This window comes from Moschus berezovskii, chromosome 14 (assembly GCF_049115385.1).
Source record: "Moschus berezovskii isolate FMDL1 chromosome 14, NW_MosBer_1.0, whole genome shotgun sequence".
NCBI lineage: Eukaryota > Metazoa > Chordata > Mammalia > Artiodactyla > Moschidae > Moschus > Moschus berezovskii.
In genome coordinates this window covers 40,540,047-40,563,812 of record NC_142473.1, presented here as the reverse complement: position 1 = coordinate 40,563,812, position 23,766 = coordinate 40,540,047, and the positions used below count along the sequence as shown (strand labels likewise).

Sequence of the window (23,766 nt, the reverse complement as noted above, 5' to 3'; positions counted from 1 at the left end):
CCCACCTTCAATCTTTCCCAGCATCAGGGTCTTTTCAAATGAGTCAGCTCTTTGCATCAGGTGGCCAAAGTATTGGAGTTTCAGCTTCAACATCAGTCCTTCCAGTGAATATTCAGGACCTGATGCAAAGAGTCGGCTCATTGGAAAAGACCCTATGCTGGAAAAGATTGAAGGCAAAAGGAGAAGGGCAGCAGAGAATGAGATGGTTAGATAACATCACTGACTCAATGGACTTGAATTTGAGCAAACTCTGGGATATAGTGAAGGACAGAAGAACTTAGCATGCTGCAGTCCATGGGGTGGTAGAAAGTCAGACATGACTTAGTGACTGAACAAAACAAATCAAAAATTACCTTAAATGTCACTGCACTAAATTCTACAATCAAAAGATATAGCATGGTAGATAAGATGCTAAAAAAAAGAAAAGAGCCTATAATATGCTGCCTACAATACTTTAGGGCAAAGGACACACAAGGAATATAAAAACAGATTCTCACTTACTAAGATGTTATCTATTCAATAGTTTTACATAGCCATCTTCTATAGAAAAGAAGGATAAGCTTTTCAATTCCACAACTCTGGTACTAAAATTTAACAAATATAGTAAAAATAAAGAAAAACACAAACTAATCTCATTTACAAATACAGATGCAAAAATAACAACTGTAATATAAGCAAATAAAAGTATGAAGTATATTAAAACAAGACTATATCATGACTAATCAGTGTTTATTTCATTTGTTAATTTGAGAAACAAAAACTAATAAGATATACCATAAACTAAAATGCAATTTATCATAGAAACTCCTAATAAAATATAACTTGAATGTTTTTAATGATTAAAAATATCTTAAATAGTCAATATAATATTTAATGGTGAAATATTAAACAAACACAATTTCATAAACTAAAAACTAAATAAAATACTTGCTACTGCTTGTTTTCCCTAATATTATTGACATTCTAGGCAGTGTATGAAAAAAAAGAAGAAATAACTGCCAAAAAAGAGGACAAAACATATCAGCTGAAATATGACTAGACCTAAGAAGCTTGACAAAAAGGGAAGTTATAAAATGAGCCAGCAAAATTCAATATCATCCCTAAATATAGTAACAAAAAGAGAGTGGTATGAAAAATATAACATTCACAAATAAAAAATTAAGTATTATAGAGGAAATATTAAAAGAAGTGTGCTGAATCTATATATAAGAAACAAAACATTGTTCAGAAACATAAAAGAATTGATTGAATAAGCTATTTGGAATGGAAAGACTCAACATTAAAAAGATTTTAGCTACCCTATAGTTTCATAATCTTTTAAAAAATCACTTTTCAATTTTAGTTAACAACTTCTAAATCTAAGATAAATTTTACAGAAGTATACAAGCACCTTAAAGAAAAATTTTGAATGAGGTCTTGCAATACTGTTCAAAAACACTATAAAGCTACAGTGATTAACACAGCCTAGCACTTTAAAAGTTTAGATAGAAAGAGAAATGGAATAGAATTAAAAAATGAGAGTGACTGCAAATACATAATCCATATGTAGTAAAAGATGCTATTTCAAGTCAGATGGGATAACGTGGGTTATTTAATAAATGATACAGAGATATTTGGTTAACTGCTTGAGAAAAAAATTTGAAATTATCCATCAAAATATATCCAAGAGGAATAAAAGGGTTAAGTGTATAAAAATATAGTCAAAGAATTGGAAAAAAATACAGTAGAATATACTTTTAGATTGGGAGAAACTGTTCTAAACAAATCCCAAACAGAAAAAAAAAAAAGGAAAAAAGAGCATTAAAACAGGGAGGGAAAGATTTGATGACAAAACCATACAGTAAAGAAAATGACAAAATACACAAATATAACAAAGAAAGGCTAGTACCATTAAAGAGTCTTATGAAACCGTAAGAACTAAACAAATCCTTTAAAGGAAAAATGGGCAAACAACATAAACAGACAATTTACAAAGGAAGAGGTATTTAATCCAAATGAATTTATGTAAAACTTCTCATTATCAATCAAAATCAAATGAATTCAAAATATATCAGCAACAATGTTATATTCCCCTATCAAACTGGCAAAGAATGTTTAAAATAATCATAGATGGCAAGGAAATACTTGCTAATGAGAGCACAGAACCCTATATTCTATCTGAAGGGCAACGTAGCAATATGAACTCAAAGTTTTTCTAAGAAGAACACATTCTTCAACCCAGTAATTTCACTTTTTCAGAATATATCTATATCCTAAGAAAATAATTACTAAATAACACTGAAAATACTAAAAAGTTAGCCATATTCAAGGTTTTCTTTATGATGACAAACAATAAAACCTCAAATATTGAATAACAGTCTCAGTCAAATTATAAGGACCTCACTTTATATCATATTTGCTATAAATAAAAGTAATATTTTAGAAGAAAATCTACTCATAGGGAAATTCATAATATATCATTAAGTGGGAAAATAAATTACAAAAAATAGTAAAAGGATGATTCTAATTTTAAGGGAAAATAATTCTAAGGCATATGTACACATTAAAATGGATACACTATAATACAGGTAGAATTAAAGGACAATTATATTTTCCTTTAGGTGTGTTTATATTCTTTTTAAAATACATATGCATTTTATAATGAGGGAAAAATAATGAAATATATAAATACACATTGCTAAGATACACTAAACCACAGTAGCATGTTTTTCATTTCTTTTTCTTTTTTTTAAAAAAATTATTTTGTGGCCGCACCGCGTGGCAGGCAGGGTCTTAGTTCCCCAAATAGGGATAGAACTCGACACCCTCGTAGTAGAGGAATGAAGGGCTAACCCCTGAAACAGCACGAAATTCCCCAGGTATGTTTTTCTTGGAGATAGTATTTAAATCACCCGAAATTTTCTGAATAATTAGAACTAATTTTGGTGACTAATAACTGACTTGATCTCACCTACAATAAAAGTGTGTGTTGAGTTTTAGTAGTGGCTCAATCAAACTATTGAATACTATTTTAACTAAATTTTTTTTTGTTTTTTTATCATATTTTTGGAATCTTTTTTATATGATTATGCTGACAAAATACAAAGATGTAAAAACAGACACTGATGTAGAGTAAATCAAAATGAAAAATTTAGTAAGAATCTTATCTTCTATGCCCATAAAAACAGGGCAACACACAAATGAAAGCTAACATTTTACAAACAGAATCCAGAAAAACAAAAAGTTAAAGAATTTGAAAAGCCTGATTTTGCATGTTTCACTTTTGAGATTTGACTACATAAAACTAGTACAGTTTTTGCATTTTTGAATCAAAAATAAAGAAATATAGAAAGTGGGATTGGAAAGATAACCCAAATCATAAAAACTTGATGCTGAATCATAACATAATAAAATGTTAGCTTCCACTTTACTGAGAGAAAACAAGACCCCCATCATTCACGCTGGCAAAAGCTTGCCTTTGCATAAACCATTTCTGTACTCACTGTCATAAAACCAATGACTTTGGAAAGGGAAGAAAACAGAGAATGACGTGCAAAGTAGCACACACCATGTTATTGCAGCTGGATAAAGAATATGTCACTAATGACTTTCTACACGTCAGTCACAAATTGAGTTTCTTTTTTTTTTCCAAAATAGCAAATAGCCTTTAAGAGTTCAAAACAGAAGCAGTGAAATTCAAAAATACTACCCACTTTCCACTTGATTTTGATACTGCATTAGTTAATATAATGTTATTAATTATTCCTTGGAAAAGATACGACTACCCTTTCTCTTCATTTGAGTTGAAAATAACATGTCTGAGTAGTAGGCAATATTCTGTAATAAATTCAAAATAAAGTTTCCATCAGATAGTTATCACCAAATGTTCATCTTAAATGAGAAATTATCCATGGGAATATTCACCTGAAGTCATCTGATAAATCAGAAAACTAATGTAATTAAGTTCTCAAATTGTCAGTTTAAGTGACAGAGTGATAGATAGAGCAATGACTATCTGTAAGGGATGACCGAGAAAAGTAATTAATGACAACAGATTCTATCCACAATACCAAAAGCTAGTGATACAGTACTTTATCTCCATAAAAGAATCAACAAGAGGGAGCTGGGCAAAAAGTATAACTGCTTAACTGATAGGGCAGGTTAATTTTGTAATGGATTGGGACTGCCTACTTCTTAATTTGTTTCGAAATAATAATGCCAATCAATTATCTTTAAAATAAGAATGCTCATCCTCGGCCAGGTCAGAGATCATGAAATGTTAAGCCCTGTTAATCTATTTGAGATTAATTAACCTAAGATCCTATGGGTAGTTAATAACAACCACAACTTTCCCTCATGAGGGTTTTCTTAAGTGCAAGCAGTTTTAAAAGCTTTACATATACTAATTCTCTTAATGAGCCTTGGTAAGTGCTTTTGTTGTGTGTGCTCAGTCGTGTCCGACTCTTTGTGACCCCATGGACTGTAGACCACCAGGCTCCTCTGTCCATAGAATTTTCCAAGCAAGAACAATGGAGTAGGTTGTCATTTCCTCCACCAGGGGATCTTCCTGATCCAAGGATTGAAACTGCACCTCCAGCATCTCCTGCATTGGCAGGTGTATTCTTTACCACTGCACCACTTGGGAAGCCCAAGTACTTTTACTATCCTCATTTTAGATACAAGGAATTCAAAACTGAAACCTTCAGTGACTTGCCCCAAGTCACTCATCTAGTAAGTGACAGTGCCAGCATTTGAACAAGGAACCAGGCCTCAGAATCCAGTCATAAATATAAAGAGCACATTCTATAAACTCCTTTATTATCATTACTACAGCTGATCATTTTTGACCAGAAAAAAATTCAAATTAGTGATTTGGATTCATCAGTTAAGCTACTATAATTTCAAAAGGAAGGACTAAAATCATCTTTATTTACTTTGTCCATTTTTGACATAACATTTTTTTCATACTTTTTTGTTCAGCAAACGAAACTATGGGCTTCCCTGGTAGCTCAGCTGGTGAAAAATCTGCCTGCAATGAAGGAGACCCTGGTTCAATCCCTGGGTCGGGAAGATTCCTGGAGGAGGGTATGACAACCCATTCCAATATTCTTGCCTGGAGAACCCCAATGAACAGAGGAGCCTGAAGGGCCAAGAGTCAGACACAGAGTGACTAAGAACAGCACAGCTAAAGCTATTGTTTTCCTTCTGTGCCAAGAAGGAAACTAATGAAGTAGTTTCTCCTGTAAGTTATATGTTTATAGACTAAAAAAGGCAAAATTTTCATTCTATAAACATTACAAAAGAATAAAAGTTCAGGAACACACTATATATTTACCCTTTCATATATAAATAAATATTAGAGGTAAGAATTTAATGTTAGGGTACAGAAGATAAGTAGATGTATTGTGGTACAAAATAACATTTCTACATTGCTATGTTTGATATTTTGTATACTGTACCTTTAATTTCTCCAAGAAGTTCACTGGTATTTAATCTTTCCATTTTTTCCTTCCAATCTTTTGATAGTAGTTTTTCCATGCAGGAGGAATCTATTAAAATAAAAAAGTAAGTATTAAAAATATTATACATGTTTTAGATAAGTATTAAAATATTACAAATATAGACGTCTATGGAGTTAATGGAGAAATTCTATCATTCAAAAATTATCAAAGATTTTTTGTTGTTACTGCTTTAACCCTAGGATATAGACAAGTATATTATTCTATCTATTATAAAATACCACAACTAAATTTTTTTTTGCTGGGAAATTATTTACACTATTCCCAGGAGGAAAAAAGACAATGTTCAATAATCTTATCTTGGTATTATAATTTTAGCTAATTAATATTCAGCCAGCATTTATTATTCCTTTAGACTAATAGGACAGAACAAGGAGCTTTTTTCTACAAGCTTAAGTTTAGACATTATTCCTTTTAATTCAGGTGATTTTTTTTTTAAGTCAGAGCAAAATTTGTGTAATGTTCAAGGAAGAATGACAAATTTTCAAGTGAGAAGAAAATAATCAACCTATAACTCCTTATTCCTTAAAAAAGAAATACACAGATGGCAACTTTTGTAAAATACCCATTTACAGTAAAATGCAAAGAAAATAAACTCAAGATATTCTCTGTCCCCCAGTAATAAAAACAGTTAAAACCTTTATATAAAAAGAGATGCATGATCTTTTCAAGAAGATCCTTATTTAAACGCTATTTGGCCTACTGCATTTCTAAACAGCATACTAGATTTTGGAAGTTATTACACTTGTTTCTATGAGATTCATAAAGTTTACAGAAGTTTACATTTTAGAGTGTTCTAATAATTAGCAAATTTTTATCAATGAGTTATTTTTTCTCTGATCAGGTAGATTTGAAACTAGAGCTACTGCTTATAACTACTTACATGAATCTTTTAAGTCTCAAATTTTAATAAACAGGCTACATTTCCAAAAGGGAAAACAGATTTAAATACTCAATCCTTAGTGTAAAGCACACTCCCATTATACTTTAACATTCCAAGTGTCAAAATTCTGATAACCTCTTTTTAAAATTCTATGTAAAATACTTATTTCAACTCCAAATGTTTTTTCTCTCCCATATCAGTACCTATCTCTTTAGCATTTTCCCTTTCATTTTTTCTCCGACTTCTAAATCCTCCTTGAATTTTTCAGAATGACAGTGAGGTTAAGATGGATCTAAAGGGTTTCAGAAACTTGATAAGCTTAGGCAAAGACAGTGAGCCCCTGGGTAAGAGATGAGAAGACCACTACATGTTTAGAACATATTGGTGAAAACAATTAACATTTGTCCATGACATGATCAATCAATCAAGGAATGGATGGAATCCAGATCAGTGTGTTGGGAAACTGCTGATGAAGAACTAGCTATCACAGGAGCCAAAGTTCTTTCTAAATAGAAGTCAGCTTGATTCTATTAAGTGAAAGCTCCTTGCTCCTCCCCTTACTTCTTCCCTTCTTTCCTTTCCTCCTTTTCTTCCAGGCTTTCCTATTAATTATTTTCTTAGGTTTAAACAAATGATCTACCACTTTGATTAAAAATTGGATTCTGAGTGACCTTCCAATAGGGTCACTATGCATATGCATATGTTCAGTTTGCATTTAATTTCCAAAATATTCTCTTGGATTTTAATTCAGGAACAAGATGTATACTTTGTTCTGTACATATTTTGTTTCTAAGTGAAAGTCAAAGAAAAGATAATGTTAGGTGTGAGGGTTAAGAAGGAAATCTTCAAAGTCATGCCTATCAGAGATTACTTTTTCTCAAATCAGGTTTAAATTTCTGGATATAACATTAGGTCATATATAAAAATAATCAACAAAATGTCTTCAACTTCCCCTCCTACTCAGTTTTGTTACTTTAAAAAAAACTTTTTCATATATATTACAACATCATATTAAACTGATAATCACTGATATAAATGCTAAAGCATAACTTGTTTGGTTAAAATTTGAGTTGAGTCGGCATATTATAATGATCAAGACAAAATCCCAATTTACTAGTAATGATCAAAAATTCACAGCAAGTTGATGAACTAGAATTAGATATACACTAAATGTAAAATGGCTAAAATATGTCTCTCATTTCTATTAAAAGACCTGAAATCTTTCAGAGCTCCAGGAAAAGAATGCTAAAATTTCATAGGAGAAAACAGAATTATATGGAAAACATGAACATATATTTCAAATATTTATCAAATATGTTTGAAGACACAGCTTTATATAAGAGCTAGTCATTAATTAAATGGTTAAAAATTAAAAACATTTCACATTTCTATTAGAAAATTAATCCTCACCATAATGCTGAGTTAATCTAGCTATATAAATTCTCATTTCAGTAGAAAAAACTGAAAGGAAAAAAATAAAGCAGTCTTTGCATGTCTATATTTATAGCTCATGAAAATATTTAGATTGTCTTTATCTGCAGGGCAACAAAAGTCATGATATACCACTTTATCAACATTCAAGACTATGAGAAAATCTCTTGAAAAATAGGTTTCTCACCTAAAATCTATTTGCCAGCCCTCTGATGCTGGGAAAGGTTGGGGGCGGGAGGAGAAGGGGACGACACAGAATGAGATGGCTGGATGGCATCACCGACTCTGTGGACATGAGTTTGAGTGAACTCCGGGAGTTGGTGATGGACAGGGAGGCCTGGCGTGCTGTGACTCATGGGGTCGCGGAGAGTCGGACACGACTGAGCAACTGAACTGAACTGGGCATACATACATAATAAGTACTTGGTACACTCCATAATGTAATGAAAAACAAGTAAGGTGAGGGAAGAAAGTCCAGAAGATGCAGGTTGTTATTAAATACTGCAAGCCACTCCAGTACACTTGCCTAGAAAATCCCATGGATGGAGGAGCCTGGTAGGCTGCAGTCCGTGGGGTCGCTAAGGGTCGGACACGACTGAGCGACTTCACTTTCACTTTTCACATTCCACTTTCACACATTGGAGAAGGAAATGGCAACCCACTCCAGTGTTCTTGCCTGGAGAGTCCCAGGGACGGGGGAGCCTGGTGGGCTTCCGTCTATGGGGTCACACAGAGTTGGACACGACTGAAGTGACTTAGCAGCAGCAGCAGCAGCAGGCAGAAGATACTACTGCCTCTACCAAGATGTTTCTGACTTGAAATGAGGACATATATAACAGATAAAATTAAATGAAATCTGTATTTTCAAATTTACCATTCAAAGTAATATCCAGGTAAGGACAAAAATTAAAAATCAAGTATTCATCCTGCTTGTGCCACATACTTCAACTATATTACTAGGACTCTAGCTTTACAAAGGCAGTTCACCAGATCAGACTTTGCCCCTTTCTGACAATGCACAAATGCAAAAATCAAAGAGGTCAAAATAAGAAGTCTAGTTTGCATTATGTACAGGGAAAGATTAAGTCCATGTTTGAATTCAGTACTCATTCAGGATTCCAAATGGGAAAAAAGATCTAAACATCACCCAGAAATCTTGGACCACTCTACACAGAAAAATATGTTTTATATGATTGACTGGTAAACATCTAATACAGCTATGGTAGTGCCACAGTCCTCAAAACAATGAAAAACTATACAGTGTATTTCATTATCTGAGTTTGACTACACAAATTTTAATATTTTGACTGAATTGTCTTCAGCTAATTAGGAGAAGACTAATTCAGCTAATTAAAATACCTTTTGGAAATTAAGATTAAAAAACTACAACATTATAGTATCACAATATTATAGTATGTGTCACCATAATATGTACATATTAAAAATGAATGTAAACCTAACACTTCAGCATAAAACTGAAAAATACCAAAATTAGTTCCTATTACTTTGAAAGAATTAGTGTCCATAAAACAATACATAATTAATGAAATGCAAGAGTTTATTATATTTATCTTATCCAATTTTTGTAAATAATGTGAGAAAAACACCACTATCAAAAGTTAAGAGTTGAACTTCAGTTCTTATTTATTTTTAATCAAGGATGTAAAGGGTTTTGATATGTTATAAATTAATTCTCAGCTGTATAGCTATGTTTTCCCTTTTCTGTTGCATCTAAGTTTTTCTATTTCAATAAACTTTTTCTAAGGAATAAAAGAAAGATATAATTCAGAACTAACATGTTATAAATATCCAGCATAATGGATTGCAAAGCAATGTTTCTGCTTCTTAAGTACCCAGGTATCAAGTCAGGTAAGTCAGGAGTGTTTTATCATGCTAATAATTAATTTTCACAGCACAAGAGAAATTTGAAGTGAGAGTATGTAAGATATTTATTTCCTAATCTAAATGATGATGTTTTAGGAACAATTTAAAATTATTCCCAGTTAAACAAAGTTGCAGTAGTATTATTAACTCTTGCTCTAAGCAAAGTAGAGTCTAAGAGAGCAAATAAAGAAATCATCACAAAACTAAATCACGGGGAACAGGAAAGGACAATGGGAAAATTTTTTTATTGTACTTTAAAACAATTTACCTCTGAGTAAACATTTATCATTATTCCTTTTACCTCAAAGTGATACTTAAAGATAAAAATGCTAAAACATTAGAAACATGACATAGAAAATAACTTTAAAATACTTCAGTGAGAAACAACAATGCCTGCTCCTCCTGTATGCATGTTTTCTACTGCTTTTTAAACATTTTTTAAAAGCAATCCCTTTTATTTTTACCACAGGAATCATAAATTTCAAGGGCAATAAATTTTCTATGTATCCAAAGAACAGTGATAACTTATCAAAAGTATCCTTGACCTTGGTTTACAGCTAATTTTGATAATATATATTTATATCCCTGCTGATCATCAATCTCATATTTTTCATTAGGAAACAGAAATGCACATGGCAGTTACTGTACATTTTTCCACAGTGACAAGTGCTCCACAATACAGTGGGATAAAATTGGAGCTTGGAGAGCTTGAAGAGCACTCTTAAATTTTAATTAAAACCCTCCAAGCTCACTAAAATAATTAGACACTAAAATGTGCCAGTTTTATTTTGAAGTCCCTGCAACGTACAGAGCACACTCCCTGACGACAACGCGTACTCTCCTTCTCTCTCGCCCTCCTTCCAGTGAAACAACTGATTTTCCAAATAGGAACAAGAGGGTATGAACAGAGGTTGTTCTCAGTCTGCTCTTCATGCTGGGAAGCTGACAGAAAAGACAGTAGAGCGGGCTACTCACACTACACCAAATGAACCTAGAATAACTTGCCTAACCAAGAGTTCGAATCACTGACAAACTGTAGATAAAATTCAGTCTTCAAGGAACACCACGAGTTATATCACTGATCTTTTTCGATCCAAAAGTCAAACCTTTAACCTCTTAAATGTTTTTGCTGTCTTAAAATATCTCATACAATGCTATATTCCATCCTATTTTTAGCCAAGCAGCAAGAGAAAGCATGCCTTTCCCATACAGCAGGGCAATGATATAAACATCAACACAGATGCTCTGCCAGGAAGAGCTGGACTTCTCAAGCACTTGATCATTAAGGAATGCACCAACTGTTTTGGATAATCTCGTGCCAGCTCCCCTTTTGCTCCACACTCCCCTCTGGGAGTGGCCAATCTTGTCCTGGTCCTAATTTTTCATTTTACTCCTCCATAGCCTCCCCCATCCCCCAAAAGATGAGAAATGGCATTTATGCCTAGCAATGAAAAAGCAAGCTCATTTCCCCAAACAGACCAAAACTTTCAAACAATTAACCCTCCCCTCTTCTTTCAGATAAATTACTAAGTATAAAATGCAATCTGTTTCCTTTGTTTATTCAATATGAACAATTTGTAAATGACTCAAGGATAAAATTCAGAAAATGTTGTGCTAAATTAGAACCATTATAAACATGCTAATGACTCAATGCTTGAGTAAAACACGCATGATCGGTGTGAAGAAATAGATTTAGTTCCTGTGAAATTCTGTTGTGCTGCTTTAAAATGATTTGGTCATTAAATCAGATATATTCCTTCCAGGAAAAGCGTTAATTCTACAACCTCTTTACTAGATAATATACTGTGAGTGTCTCAGTACGTGTGTGTCAATGGTAGCTATTGAAAATGTCATTTGAACTCTTAGATGTACAATTTTGACATATTCATAACAGAAAGAAAGCCCCACATTTAAGACCTGCCAGAAATACATATATAGACATCATCACATTAAGTTCAATATTCTCTCTTTGTACTATTTTGATCTACCAAAGTCTGATAATGTTTTATAGGGACCACTTAGAACTGGCACTTAACATACATTCATGGAACTCACATTGTTCTACATGTGCAGGTAAGAGGTATCTCTTTCATCTGCTTTCCAAAGCTGCTTAGCACCTAAAAGTATCAAAAGGATCATTGAAAACCAAATTCCTCCCACATATATATCAAAGGACAACTGCTACCAATGCCAGTATAGAAAAAGAGGGGCAACCAGCAGGTGAGTCAGAGGCTCACAGCCTCCTGCTGTAGCTGAGACTTCAATGATCACTACGACTAAAACCCCATTTCAGAAATGAAGAAACAGAGTCAAGATACAGAAGTTGTCTTCCTGACCTTGCCTTGCCCAAAGTCAAACAGTCGGTGACAGAGTCCTGGCTCCAGTTCAGTGCTGGTTTCACTGAAAGGACTATTTAAATCATTCCTTGACATCAGTTTTATAGTCTCTATGAAGCAGCTCTCAATAATAGAAAAAAATAGTCATGTGTGTGCTAGTCACTCAGTTGTGTCCAACTCTTTGTGATATTATGGACCATAGCCCATTGGGCTCCTCTGTCCCTGGGATTTCCCAGGCAAGAATTCTCTAGAGGAGAATCTTCCTTACCCAGGGATCAAATCCAGTCCTCTGCACTGCAGGCAGATTGTTTACTGTCTGAGCCACCAGGGAAATCCTGGTGAAAATTATTTTATTCTATTATGATGCATAGTAATAGAAAATAGTAGAAAAAATAATTATGTTCAATAATATAAAAATAATAGAAAAAATTATGTCTATTATTAATTTCTTCAGATGTGGAGTGAAGCACTCTAGTTCTTTAGACAGGGATGCTAAAAATGGTATTGCAGTGAAAGTAGTGTTCAACAGCCACGTTTCCCATACATATTCCATTATGCTGGTCTTCTTGTTCCTCCATACTACATTTTCCATAACGCCTTACCTTGTCTGAACTAAGAGCTTTCTTTACCTGAAATCATCAACTACGGAACAGCTAAGATGCTGCTTAAAAATACTATTGAACTCAAAAAGTACCCCCTTCCAAATTACAGTTTATTTCATGTACACAGTGCACAGAAGTAAGTGCACAGACTGACACTTTTCTGTTGCTCCATTGCCAAAGTCTAAGGTATTTAAATCATGTAACACGAGACATTGCTCTTTGTGTTCTACAAATGTTTGATTTCATTTTCATTCTTTCAATTACATATTTAACAGATTTTTTAAAACTTCATAGGACTGTGGAAACAATTTTATGCATCCATTGTATCTTATACTTCTTCTTTTGATAGAATTTCTTTGGGTTACATTTCTGAATGCCAATATTGTCCTGATGAAGTTGCCAATCACAGTGCTTTGCAGTCTGTCTTGTTTGCAATCTACTGCTTTTCCCAGACACACAGAGGAATTTGACCCAGTCAGAATTCTCTCCTGAAACTATCCAGAAAGGCTCTCTTATGTTCAAGTTGAAAGTTATAAGCATGTGGGCGTAGGATCGTCATGGCCATTCTCCCTGGTACATGGAGTCTGTCTGCAATAAGAAGGAATAATGCCAAAAATACTAAGAAAAGTAGAGGAACAGATAGGAAAAGATAGAGGGGGGATAAAAACTTCATATCATGTTAGCATAGTTATATCCCAAAAAAGAAAAGCCAAATTCTGCTCCTGTGATTCTTGATAATGTAAGCCAATATATTCCTCTTTTCGCTTATACTAATTGAGTCGGCTTTCTTTAAAAAGCCAATTTAACATTAAAAAATACTGAACAAAAAGAAAACCACAACAAAAACTGTCACAGCATGTGCGCATGCTCAATCACGTCCAACCCTTTGTGACCTCATGGACTATAGCCCACCAGGTTCCTCTGTCCATGGATTTCTCCAGGCAAGAATCCTGGAGTGGGTTGCTATTTCCTACTCCAGGGGATCTCCCAACTCAGAGATCAAACTGAACCTGCATTTCCTGCATTGGGAAGTGGATTCTTTACCATTGCAGGTTACGCAATTTTAACACACTGAAAATCACCAATGCATTAACTTGTATTACCTGAGTAAAACATTTATTATGCAGACCTTGAAATAAAAGGAGAGTGAAAAGTTTGGCTTGAAGCTCAACATTCAGAAAACAAGGATCATGGCATCTGGTCCCATCACTTCATGGCAAATAGATGGGAAAACAGTGGAAACAGTGTCAGACTTTATTTTGGGGGGCTCCAAAATCACTGCAGATGGTGATTGCAGCCATGAAATTAAAAGACGCTTACTCCTTGGAAGGAAAGTTATGACCAACCTTGATAGATATTAAAAAGCAGAGACATTACTTTGCCAACAAAGGTCCGTCTAGTCAAGGCTATGGTTTTTCCCGTGGTCATGTATGGATGTGAGAGTTGGACTGTTAAGAAAGCTGATCACCGAAGAATTGATGCTTTTGAACTGTGGTGTTGGAGAAGACTCTTGAGAGTCCCTTGGACTGCAAGGAGATCCAACCAGTCCATTCTAAAGGAGATCAATCCTGGATGTTCATTGGAAGGACTGATGCTAAAGCTGAAACTGCAATACTTTGGCCACCTCATGCGACGAGTTGACTCACTGGAAAAGACTCTGATGCTGGGAAAGGTTGGGGGCGGGAGGAGAAGGGGACGACAGAGAATGAGATGGCTGGATAGCATCACCGACTCTGTGGACATGAGTTTGAGTGAACTCCGGGAGTTGGTGATGGACAGGGAAGCCTGGCGTGCTGTGATTCATGGGGTCGTGGAGAGTCGGACATGACTGAGCGACTGAACTGAACTGAAATGAACTGAAATAAGACTCTTGCTTTATTGAAAGATATGCAACAATGTTAAGATAAAATACTATAGGGCTGCTATTTACAATTATTTAGCTATCTGAACTAGAATTTTCTGAACATGATGCAATCAATGTTTGATTGCATACTTTGGCCATTGATGAGAAGAGCCAACTCATTGAAAAAGACCCTGATGCTGGGAAAGATTGAAGGCAGGAGGAGAAGGGGATGACAGAGGATGAGATGGCTGGATGGCATCATTGACTCAATGGACATGAGTTGGAGCAAACTCTAGGAAATAGTGAAGGACAGGGAATCCCGGCGTCCTGCAGTACAGGGGTCACAAACAGTCTGACACCACTGACTGAACAAGAATAGCAAAAGTAGAAACTCAAGGTCATTAAACACAACTCCCATCTAATATTCAGTTCAGTTCAGTCACTCAGTCGTGTCCGACTCTTTGCGACCCCATGAATCACAGCACGCCAGGCCTCCCTGTCTATCACCAACTCCCGGATTAGCAAGCCCCAATTTCAGTTTCATGTTCATCAAAGCAGCTTCATTGTTCTGGATAGTTGACTTTTTATTTAATGTTATAAAACAAAATTACAAAATAAGTCTTTACTGATAAAATATCCCTTCCTGTATGTTTTATTTATGCATTAACAATCCATAAGAGATCAATTTAAAATAAGGATATACTCAAGTTGGTTTTAAGGGCCCTTGATAATCTGACCCTAGTGATTCATCTCCCACTATTTTTGCTACCTGAAACTGTTCATTCTTTTTAAATGAATTCACCAAACATAACTCACTCTTCTGTACATGTCTTATACTTTTTCACTTCCACACCTTTGATCATGACATCTTCCTAACATTAGAGCCTCCCCACTTCTTGATGCCTATGAAAAACACTCCTATTCTGCAGTTGCTACTGCTAAGTCGCTTCAGTCGTGTCCGACTCTGTGCGACCCCATAGACGGCAGCCCGCCAGGCTCCGCCATCCCTGGGATTTTCCAGGCAAGAACACTGGAGTGGGTTGCCATTTCCTTCTCCACCTATTCTGCAGTACCTACATTAAATATCACCTCCTCGATCATGCCTTAATTCATCACTTGATGCATAAATTCTCATCCTCTGAAAAGCAAAATAACACTTGTTGAGCACATATTATCTCTCAGGCACTGTGCTTTTTATACTTTTTCCAGGTATCAGCTCATTAACTCTGAACTTCATAACTCTTTCTTCTCCATCTATCACTGCTATTACTTAACAATTTTATCACCATATGACCAAATATATAGTCAAGTTCATTCCATGTTACTTAACTTAGTTCCTTCATGATCAGGGAATGTTTCCAATACTACTTTGTGTTCTTCCATATTACTTAAGCTCTGAACATAGTAATTACTAAAACAAATTCTTTAGTATAATAAAGAAGATCACTTTGTGTGTGTTAGTGACAAAACTACGTTTTTTTTTAATTAACAATATTTATATATAATTTAATATATATCATATAATAAATTCACCCATCTTAAATGTGTATTTGATGAATTTTGTCAAATTAAACATTCATGTAGCAGTCACCACACAAAAAAATTATAGAACATTTCCAAAAAGTTATCATACGCTCCCTTTCAGTCATTTACCTATATAATCCTAATCCAAGTGGGCTTCCCTGGTGGCTCAGATGGTAAAGAATCTGCCTGCAATGCAGGAGACCTGGGTTTGATCCCTGGGTTGGGAAGTTCCCCTGGAGGAGGGCATGGCAACCCACTCCAGTATTCTTGCCTGGAAAATCCCACGGACAGAGGAGCCTGGTGAACTACAGTCCATGGGGTTGCAAAGAGTTGGATACGACTGAGCAACTAAGCACTAACCCAAGTAACCATGGATCTGACTTTTATTGCTATAAAATAATTTTGCCTACTCTTGAATTTTATAAAAATGAAAGTATGCAGTATACATCAATACTTTTTGGATATGAATCCTTTCAACTAGCATATAATTTTTGAGATTCAATCATGTTGCAGTATATATTAGGACTTTGATTCCTTTTGTTAATGGTTAGATTCCCATTACACAAATACATCACAAATTGTTTATCTATTCACCTGTTTTTGGACATGTGGGTTTCTCCCACTTTGGGGCCATTATGAAAATTCATTCTGAAGTCTTTTTTTTTTAATTTTTAAAATTTATTTATTTTAATTGGAGGCTAGTTACTTTACATTATTGTATTGGTTTTGCCATACATTGACATGAATCTGCCCCGGGTGTACATGTATCCCCCATCTTGAACCTCCCTCCCACCTCCCTTCCCATCCCTGAGGTGGATGAAACATTCTGAAGTCTTTTTATGAATACACATCTCTTTTTTCCCTCTAAAAATAGAACTTGCTTTTAAAAGTGGAATCATTATAAATATGATTTTAAGAGAAACTGCCAAATAGTTCCACAGGGGCTGCATCATTTTACACTTCCATCAACAATGCATGGGAGTTCTAGTTTCTTTGTGGTCTCCTTAACACTTCTTAGTGTTAATACTTTTAGCCAGTTCTGGTGATTGTAGAATGGTATCTCGTGTGGCTTTAACTTAGATTTGCACTTCCTTAATGACTACAGAATAAAACATATTTTAATATGCTTATTGGCCATTTATATATCTTCTTTTGTGAAGTTTTATTCAAATATTTGGGCCATTTTTATATGCAATCGTTTACATTTAGCTTGGTGAATTTTAAGAGTTTTTTACATTTATATATAGTTTATAAATCACATATTTATACAATATAAATTATGCATTTATATAATACATATAATTTGTTATATGTTACACATGTTATATATATATATATAAACAGAGACATATATTTTATATATTTATGTAAATTCAAATCTTTTAACCTAGTCTACAGTCTGCCTTTTTATTTTCACAAGGTATCTTGTGAGGAGTCATAGTATTTTATATTGATGTTATCCAATTACATATCCAATTACAATTATCAAGGTTATTTTCTTTATGATTAGTGTTTTCATCTAAGAACTCTACCTCCACCAAGATCATGAAGTACTCTCCTATATTTTCTTCTAGAAGCTTTACAGTTCTAGTTTTATATTTAGATCTGTGACCCTGTCTGTTATTTCACGTGTATAAGTCCATTTCTAGATTCTCTGTTCTGTTTAATTGATTAATTCATTATCTTTACACTAATACCAAACTGTTTTGATTACTGAACTTTATAGTAAGTCTTGTAATGACATAGATTAAGTCCTCCATTTCTGTTCTATTTCAAATTTGTTTTGGCTATCTTCAGCCTTGACATTTCCATTTGAATTTAGAATCAGTTTGTTTGCCTCTCCATACCTCATCAAAATAAAGCATCTTGGATTTTATTGGATTTGCCTTGAATCTATTGGTCATTTTTTATCCTTTATTATTATAAATATTGAAAGCTATGAAATTCCCTCAAAGTACTATTTTAAATTTATCACACATATTTTGTTAGGATGTGTTTTCATTATCATTCAGTTTAATATATTTTATACATTTCCTTGTTCTTTCCTTTTGTTATATGGTTTATTTAGAAGTATGTGTTTTAATTCCCAAACATTTGATATTTTTGTTATCTGTAATTTTATCTATTTGCAATTTATTTCCACTGTAAACAAGGAATATACACTTCATAATTTCAGTCCTTTTATGTTTATTGAAACTTGTTTTATGTTCTAGCATATGCTTTAATTTTTGAGATTTGCATATATATTTGAAAAGAATAAACTTTTTATAATTTTTAAGTGTAATGTTCTATCAATGTCAATTAGGTCAAATTGTTTGATAATGTTTTTCAGGTCTTCTATATTCTTATGGATTTTCTGTCTATTTTTTTCAAATTTTGGAAGAGAAGTATTGAAATCTCCAACAATAATTATAGACTTGTCTTTTTTGTTTTGTTTTCAGTTTGTCCACTTCTGCTTCATGCATTTTGAGCCTCTGTTTTTAGATGCATACACATTTAGAAATGCTATGTCTTCCTGATGACCTAGCTCTTTAATCATAATGGAATATCTTTTTAAAAACTATGTAATATTCCTTTCTCTACAGTCTACTTTTATATTAATATAACCACTTCAGCTTTCTTATCACTAGTGTTTGCATTATTTTTGCTCATCCTTTTACTTCAAACCTATCTATATCTTTATATTTACTGTTTCTTATTAATTGATTCTTGTTTTTAAATCCAATCTGATAATTTCCATCTTTCAAAATTAGTACAATTAGTCCATTTATATTTAATGTAATTATTGTCAATAGTTTAAGTCTACAATTTTGCTATATTTTATATTTAATTAATTTAACGTTTTAGAATTATTTTTTCTCCCCGGTTGGTTTATTAGTTGTACCTCTTTATTTCATTATTCTATTGGTTGGTCAACAATATGTATCTTTAACATACAACAGTCTATCATCAAGTAATATACCATTTAATATACAATGTAAGAAACTTAAAAATACCCCCTCTTTGGTGTTGTTGTTTTTAAATATACTACTTTTAAATATTTTAAACTGCATAATACATTGTTATATGTTTTGCTGTAATGTACCTAAATTAATTATACCTAAAAACAGTATATTCTAAATTAATTATTAGAAAATGCCTTCAAAGTAACCATTTCCAATACTCTTCATTTCTTTTTGAAAACCTAAGCTTTCATCTAGAATTATTTTCCTTTAGCCTAACAAAATTTCATTAAAATAGTCCATAAAGAAAACTGACTGGAAGTAAATTCTCTGAACTTTTATTTGTCTGAAATGTCATTATTTCACCTTCCAGTTTTAAGTTTACTTTTTTTAAAATTATTATTTTTGGCTAATTATTTTACAATATTATATTGGTTGGTTTTGCCATACGTTGACATGAATCCGCCCCGGGTGTACATGAGTTCCCCTTCCTGAACCGCCCTCCCACCTCCCTCCTCCCCTTATCCTCCCTCTGGGTCATCCCCGTGCACCAGACCTGAGCATCCTGTATCATGCATCGAACCTAGACTATGATTCGTTTCACATATGATAATATACATGTTTCAATGCCATTCTCCCAAATCATGCCACCCTCGCCCTCTCCCACAGAGTCCAAAAGACTATTCAATACACCTGTGTCTCATTTGCTATCTCGTATACAGGGTTATCATTACCATCTTTCTAAATTCCATATATATGAGTTAGTATATTGTATTGGTGTTTTTCTTTCTAGCTTACTTCACTCTGTATAATAGGCTCCAGTTTCATCCACCTCATTAGAACTGGTTCAAATGCATTCTTTTTAATGGCTGAGCATTACTCCATTGTGTATATGTACCAAAACTTTCTTATCCATTCATCTGCAGATGGACATCTAGGTTGCTTCCATGTGCTCGCTATTATAAACAGTGCTGCGATGAACATTGGAGTACATATGTCTCTTTCAATTCTGGTTTCCTCGGTGTGTATGCCCAGGAGTACAATTGCTGGATCATATGGCAGTTCTATTTCCAGTTTTTTGAGGAATCTCCACACTGTTCTCCATAGTGGCTGTACTAGTTTGCATTCCCACCAACAGTGTAAGAGGGTTCCCTTCTCTCCACACCCTCTCCAGCATTTATTGCTTGTAGACTTTTGGATAGCAGCCATTCTGACTGGTGTGAAATGGTATCTCATTGTGGTTTTGATTTGCATTTCTCTGATTATGAGGGATGTTGAGCATTTTTTTCATGTGTTTGTTAGCCATCTTTATGTCTTCTTTGGAGAAATGTCTGTTTAGTTCTTTGGCCCATTTTTTTATTGGGTCCTTTATTTTTCTGGAATTGAGCTGCAGGAGCTGCTTGTGTATTTTGGAGATTAATCCTTTATCAGTTGCTTCCTTTGCTATTATTTTCTCCCATTCTGAAGGCTGTCTTTTCACCTTGCTTATAGTTTCTTTTGCTATGCAGAAGCTTTTAATTTTAATTAGGTCCCATTTGTTTATTTTTGCTTTTATTTCCAATATTCTGGGAGGTGGGTCATGGAGGATCCTGCTGTGATTTATGTCAGAGAGTGTTTTGCCTGTGTTCTCCTCTAGGAGTTTTATAGTTTCTGGTCTTACATTTAGATCTTTAATCCATTTTGAGTTTATTTTTGTGTATAGTTTTTGGAAGTGTTCTAGTTTCATTCTTTTATAAGTGGCTGACCAGTTTTCCCAACACCACTTGTTAAAGAGACTGTCTTTTCTCCATTTTATATTCTTGCCTCCTTTGTCAAAGATAAGGTGTCCATAGGTGCGTGGATTTATCTCTGGGCTTTCTGTTTTGTCCCATTGATCTATATTTCTGTCTTTGTGCCAGTACCATACTGTCTTGATGACTGTGGCTTTGTAGTAGAGCCTGAAGTCCAGCAGGTTGATTCCCCCAGTTCCATTCTTCTTCTTCAAGATTGCTTTGGCTATTTGAGGTTTTTTGTATTTCCATACAAATTGTGAGATTATTTGTTCTAGCTCTGTGAAAAATATCATTGGTAGCTTGATAGGGATTGCATTGAATGTATAAATTACTTTGGGTAGTATACTCATTTTGACAATATTTATTCTTCCAATCCATGAACACGGTATATTTCTCCATCTATTAGTGTCCTCTTTGATTACTTTCACCAGTGTTTTATAGTTTTATATGTACAGGTCTTTTGTTTCTTTACGTAGATATATTCCTAATTATTTTATTCTTTTTGTTGCAACAGTGAATGGAATAGTTTCCTTAATTTCTCTTTCTATTTTCTCATTATTAGTGTATAGGAATGCAAAGGATTTCTGTGTGTTGATTTTATATCCTGAAAATTTACTGTATTGATTGATTAGCTCTAGTAGTTTTCTGGTAGAGTCTTTAGGGTTTTCTGTGTAGAGGATCATGTCATCAGCGAACAGTGAAAGTTTTACTTCTTCTTTTCCAATTTGGATTCCTTTTGTCTTTTTCTGCTCTGATTGCTGTGGCCAAAACTTCCAGAACTATGTTGAATAGTAGTGGTGAGAGTGGGCACCCTTGTCTTGTTCCTGACTTTAGGGGAAATGCTTTCAGTTTTTCACCATTGAGGATAATGTTTGCTGTGGGTTTGTCATATATAGCTTTTATTATGTTGAGGTATGTTCCTTCTATTCCCACATTCTGGAGGGTTTTTATCATAAATGGATGTTGAATTTTGTTGAAGGCTTTCTCTGCATCTATTGAGATAATCATATGATTTTTATTTTTCTGTTTGTTAATGTGGTGTATTACGTTGATTGATTTGCGGATATTGAAGAATCCTTGCATTCCTGGGATAAAGCCCACTTGGTCATGATGTATGATCTTCTTAATGTTGGATTCTGATTGCTAGAAGTTTGTTAAGGATTTTTGCATCTATGTTCATCAGTGATATTGGCCTGTAGTTTTCTTTTTTTGTAGGATCTTTACCAAGTTTTGGGATTAGGGTGATGGTGTCCTCATAGAATGAGTTTGGAAGTTTCCCTTCCTCAGCAATTTTCTGGAAGAGTTTGAGTAGAATAGGTGTTAGCTCTTCTCTAAATTTTTGGTAGAATTCAGCTGTGAAGCCGTCTGGACCTGGGCTTTTGTTTGTTGGAAGATTTTTTATTACAGCTTCTATTTCCTTGCTTATGATGGGTCTGTTAAGATTTTCTATTTCTTCCTGGTTCAGTTTTGAAAAGTTGTACTTTTCTAAGAATTTGTCCGTTTCTTCCAAGTTGTCCATTTTATTGCCATATAATTGCTGATAGTATTCTCTAATGATCCTTTGTATTTCTGTGTTGTCAGTTGTGATCTCTCCATTTTCATTCTAACTTTATTGATTTGGTTCTTCTCCCTTTGTTTCTTGATGAGTCTGGCTAGTGGTTTGTCAATTTTATTTACCTTCTCAAAGAACCAGCTTTTGGCTTTGTTGATTTTTGCTATGGTCTCTTTTGTTTCTTTTGCATTTATTTCTGCCCTAATTTTTAAGATTTCTTTCCTTCTACTAACCCTGAGGTTCTTCATTTCTTCCTTTTCTAGTTTCTCTAGGTGTAGGGTTAGGTTATTTAGTTGACTTTTTTCTTGTTTCTTGAGGTGTGCCTGTATTGCTATGAACCTTCCCCTTAGCACTGCTTTTACAGTGTCCCACAGGTTTTGGGTTGCTGTGTTTTCATTTTCTTTCATTTCTATGCATATGTTAATTTCTTTTTTTATTTCTTCTATGATTCATTTGTTATTCAGCAGCATGTTGTTCAGCCTCATATGTTTGCATTTTTAATAGTTTTTCTCCTGTTCATTTCAGTTCAGTTCAGTCGCTCAGTTGTGTCCGACTCTTTGCGACCCCATGAATCACAGCATGCCAGGCCTCCCTGTCCATCACCAACTCCCGGAGTTTACTCAAACTCATGTCCATCGAGTTGGTGATGCCATCCAGCCATCTCATTCTCTGTGGTCCCCGTCTCCTCCCGCCCCCAATCCTTCCTAGCATCAGACTCTTTTCCAGTGAGTCAACTTGACGCATGAGGTGGCCAAAGTATTGGAGTTTCAGCTTTAGCATCAGTCCTTCCAATGAACACCCAGGATTGATCTCCTTTAGAATGGACTGGTTGGATCTCCTTGCAGTCCAAGGGACTCTCAAGAGTCTTCTCCAGCACCACAGTTCAAAAGCATCAATTCTTCGGCAATCAGCTTTCTTCTCCTGTAATTGAGATCTAATCTTACTGCATTGTGGTCAGAAAAGATGCCTGAAATGATTTCAACATTTTTGAATTTACTAAGGCTAGATTTATGGCCCAGGATATGATCTATCCTGGAAAAGGTTCCATGTGTGCTTGAGAAAAAGGTGAAATTCATTGTTTTGGGGTGAAATATCCTATAGAGATCTATTAGGTCTAACTGGTCTATTGTATCATTTAAAATTTGTGTTTCCTTGTTAATTTTCTGTTTAGTTGATCTGTCCATAGGTGTGAGTGGGGTATTAAAGTCTCACACTATTATTGCATTGTTGTTAATTTCCCCTTTCATCCTTGTTAGTAATTGTCTTACATATTGCGGCCCTCCTATGTTGGGTGCATAAATATTTATAATTGTTATATCTTCTTCTTGGATTGATCCTTTGATCATTATGTAGTCCTTCTTTGTCTCTTTTCACAGCCTTTGTTTTAAAGTCTATTTTATCTGATATGAGTATTGCTACTCCTGCTTTCTTTTGGTCACTATTTGCATGGAATATCTTTTTCCAGCCCTTCACTTTCAGTCTGTATGTGTCCCATGTTT

General features: G+C 34.3%; 1 protein-coding gene across 32 annotated transcripts in view; it reads right to left on the bottom strand.

Annotated features, from left to right (window-relative positions):
* Positions 1-23,766, bottom strand: part of SOX6 (SRY-box transcription factor 6) — a 734,686-nt gene that overhangs the window by 288,020 nt on the left and 422,900 nt on the right. For all 32 annotated transcript variants that reach the window (XM_088843068.1, XM_055423307.2, XM_055423317.2 and 29 more), the window contains one exon: positions 5,439-5,528. In XM_088843068.1, the coding sequence (XP_088699194.1) occupies positions 5,439-5,528 (90 nt within the window). The remainder of the gene's footprint in view (positions 1-5,438; positions 5,529-23,766) is intronic.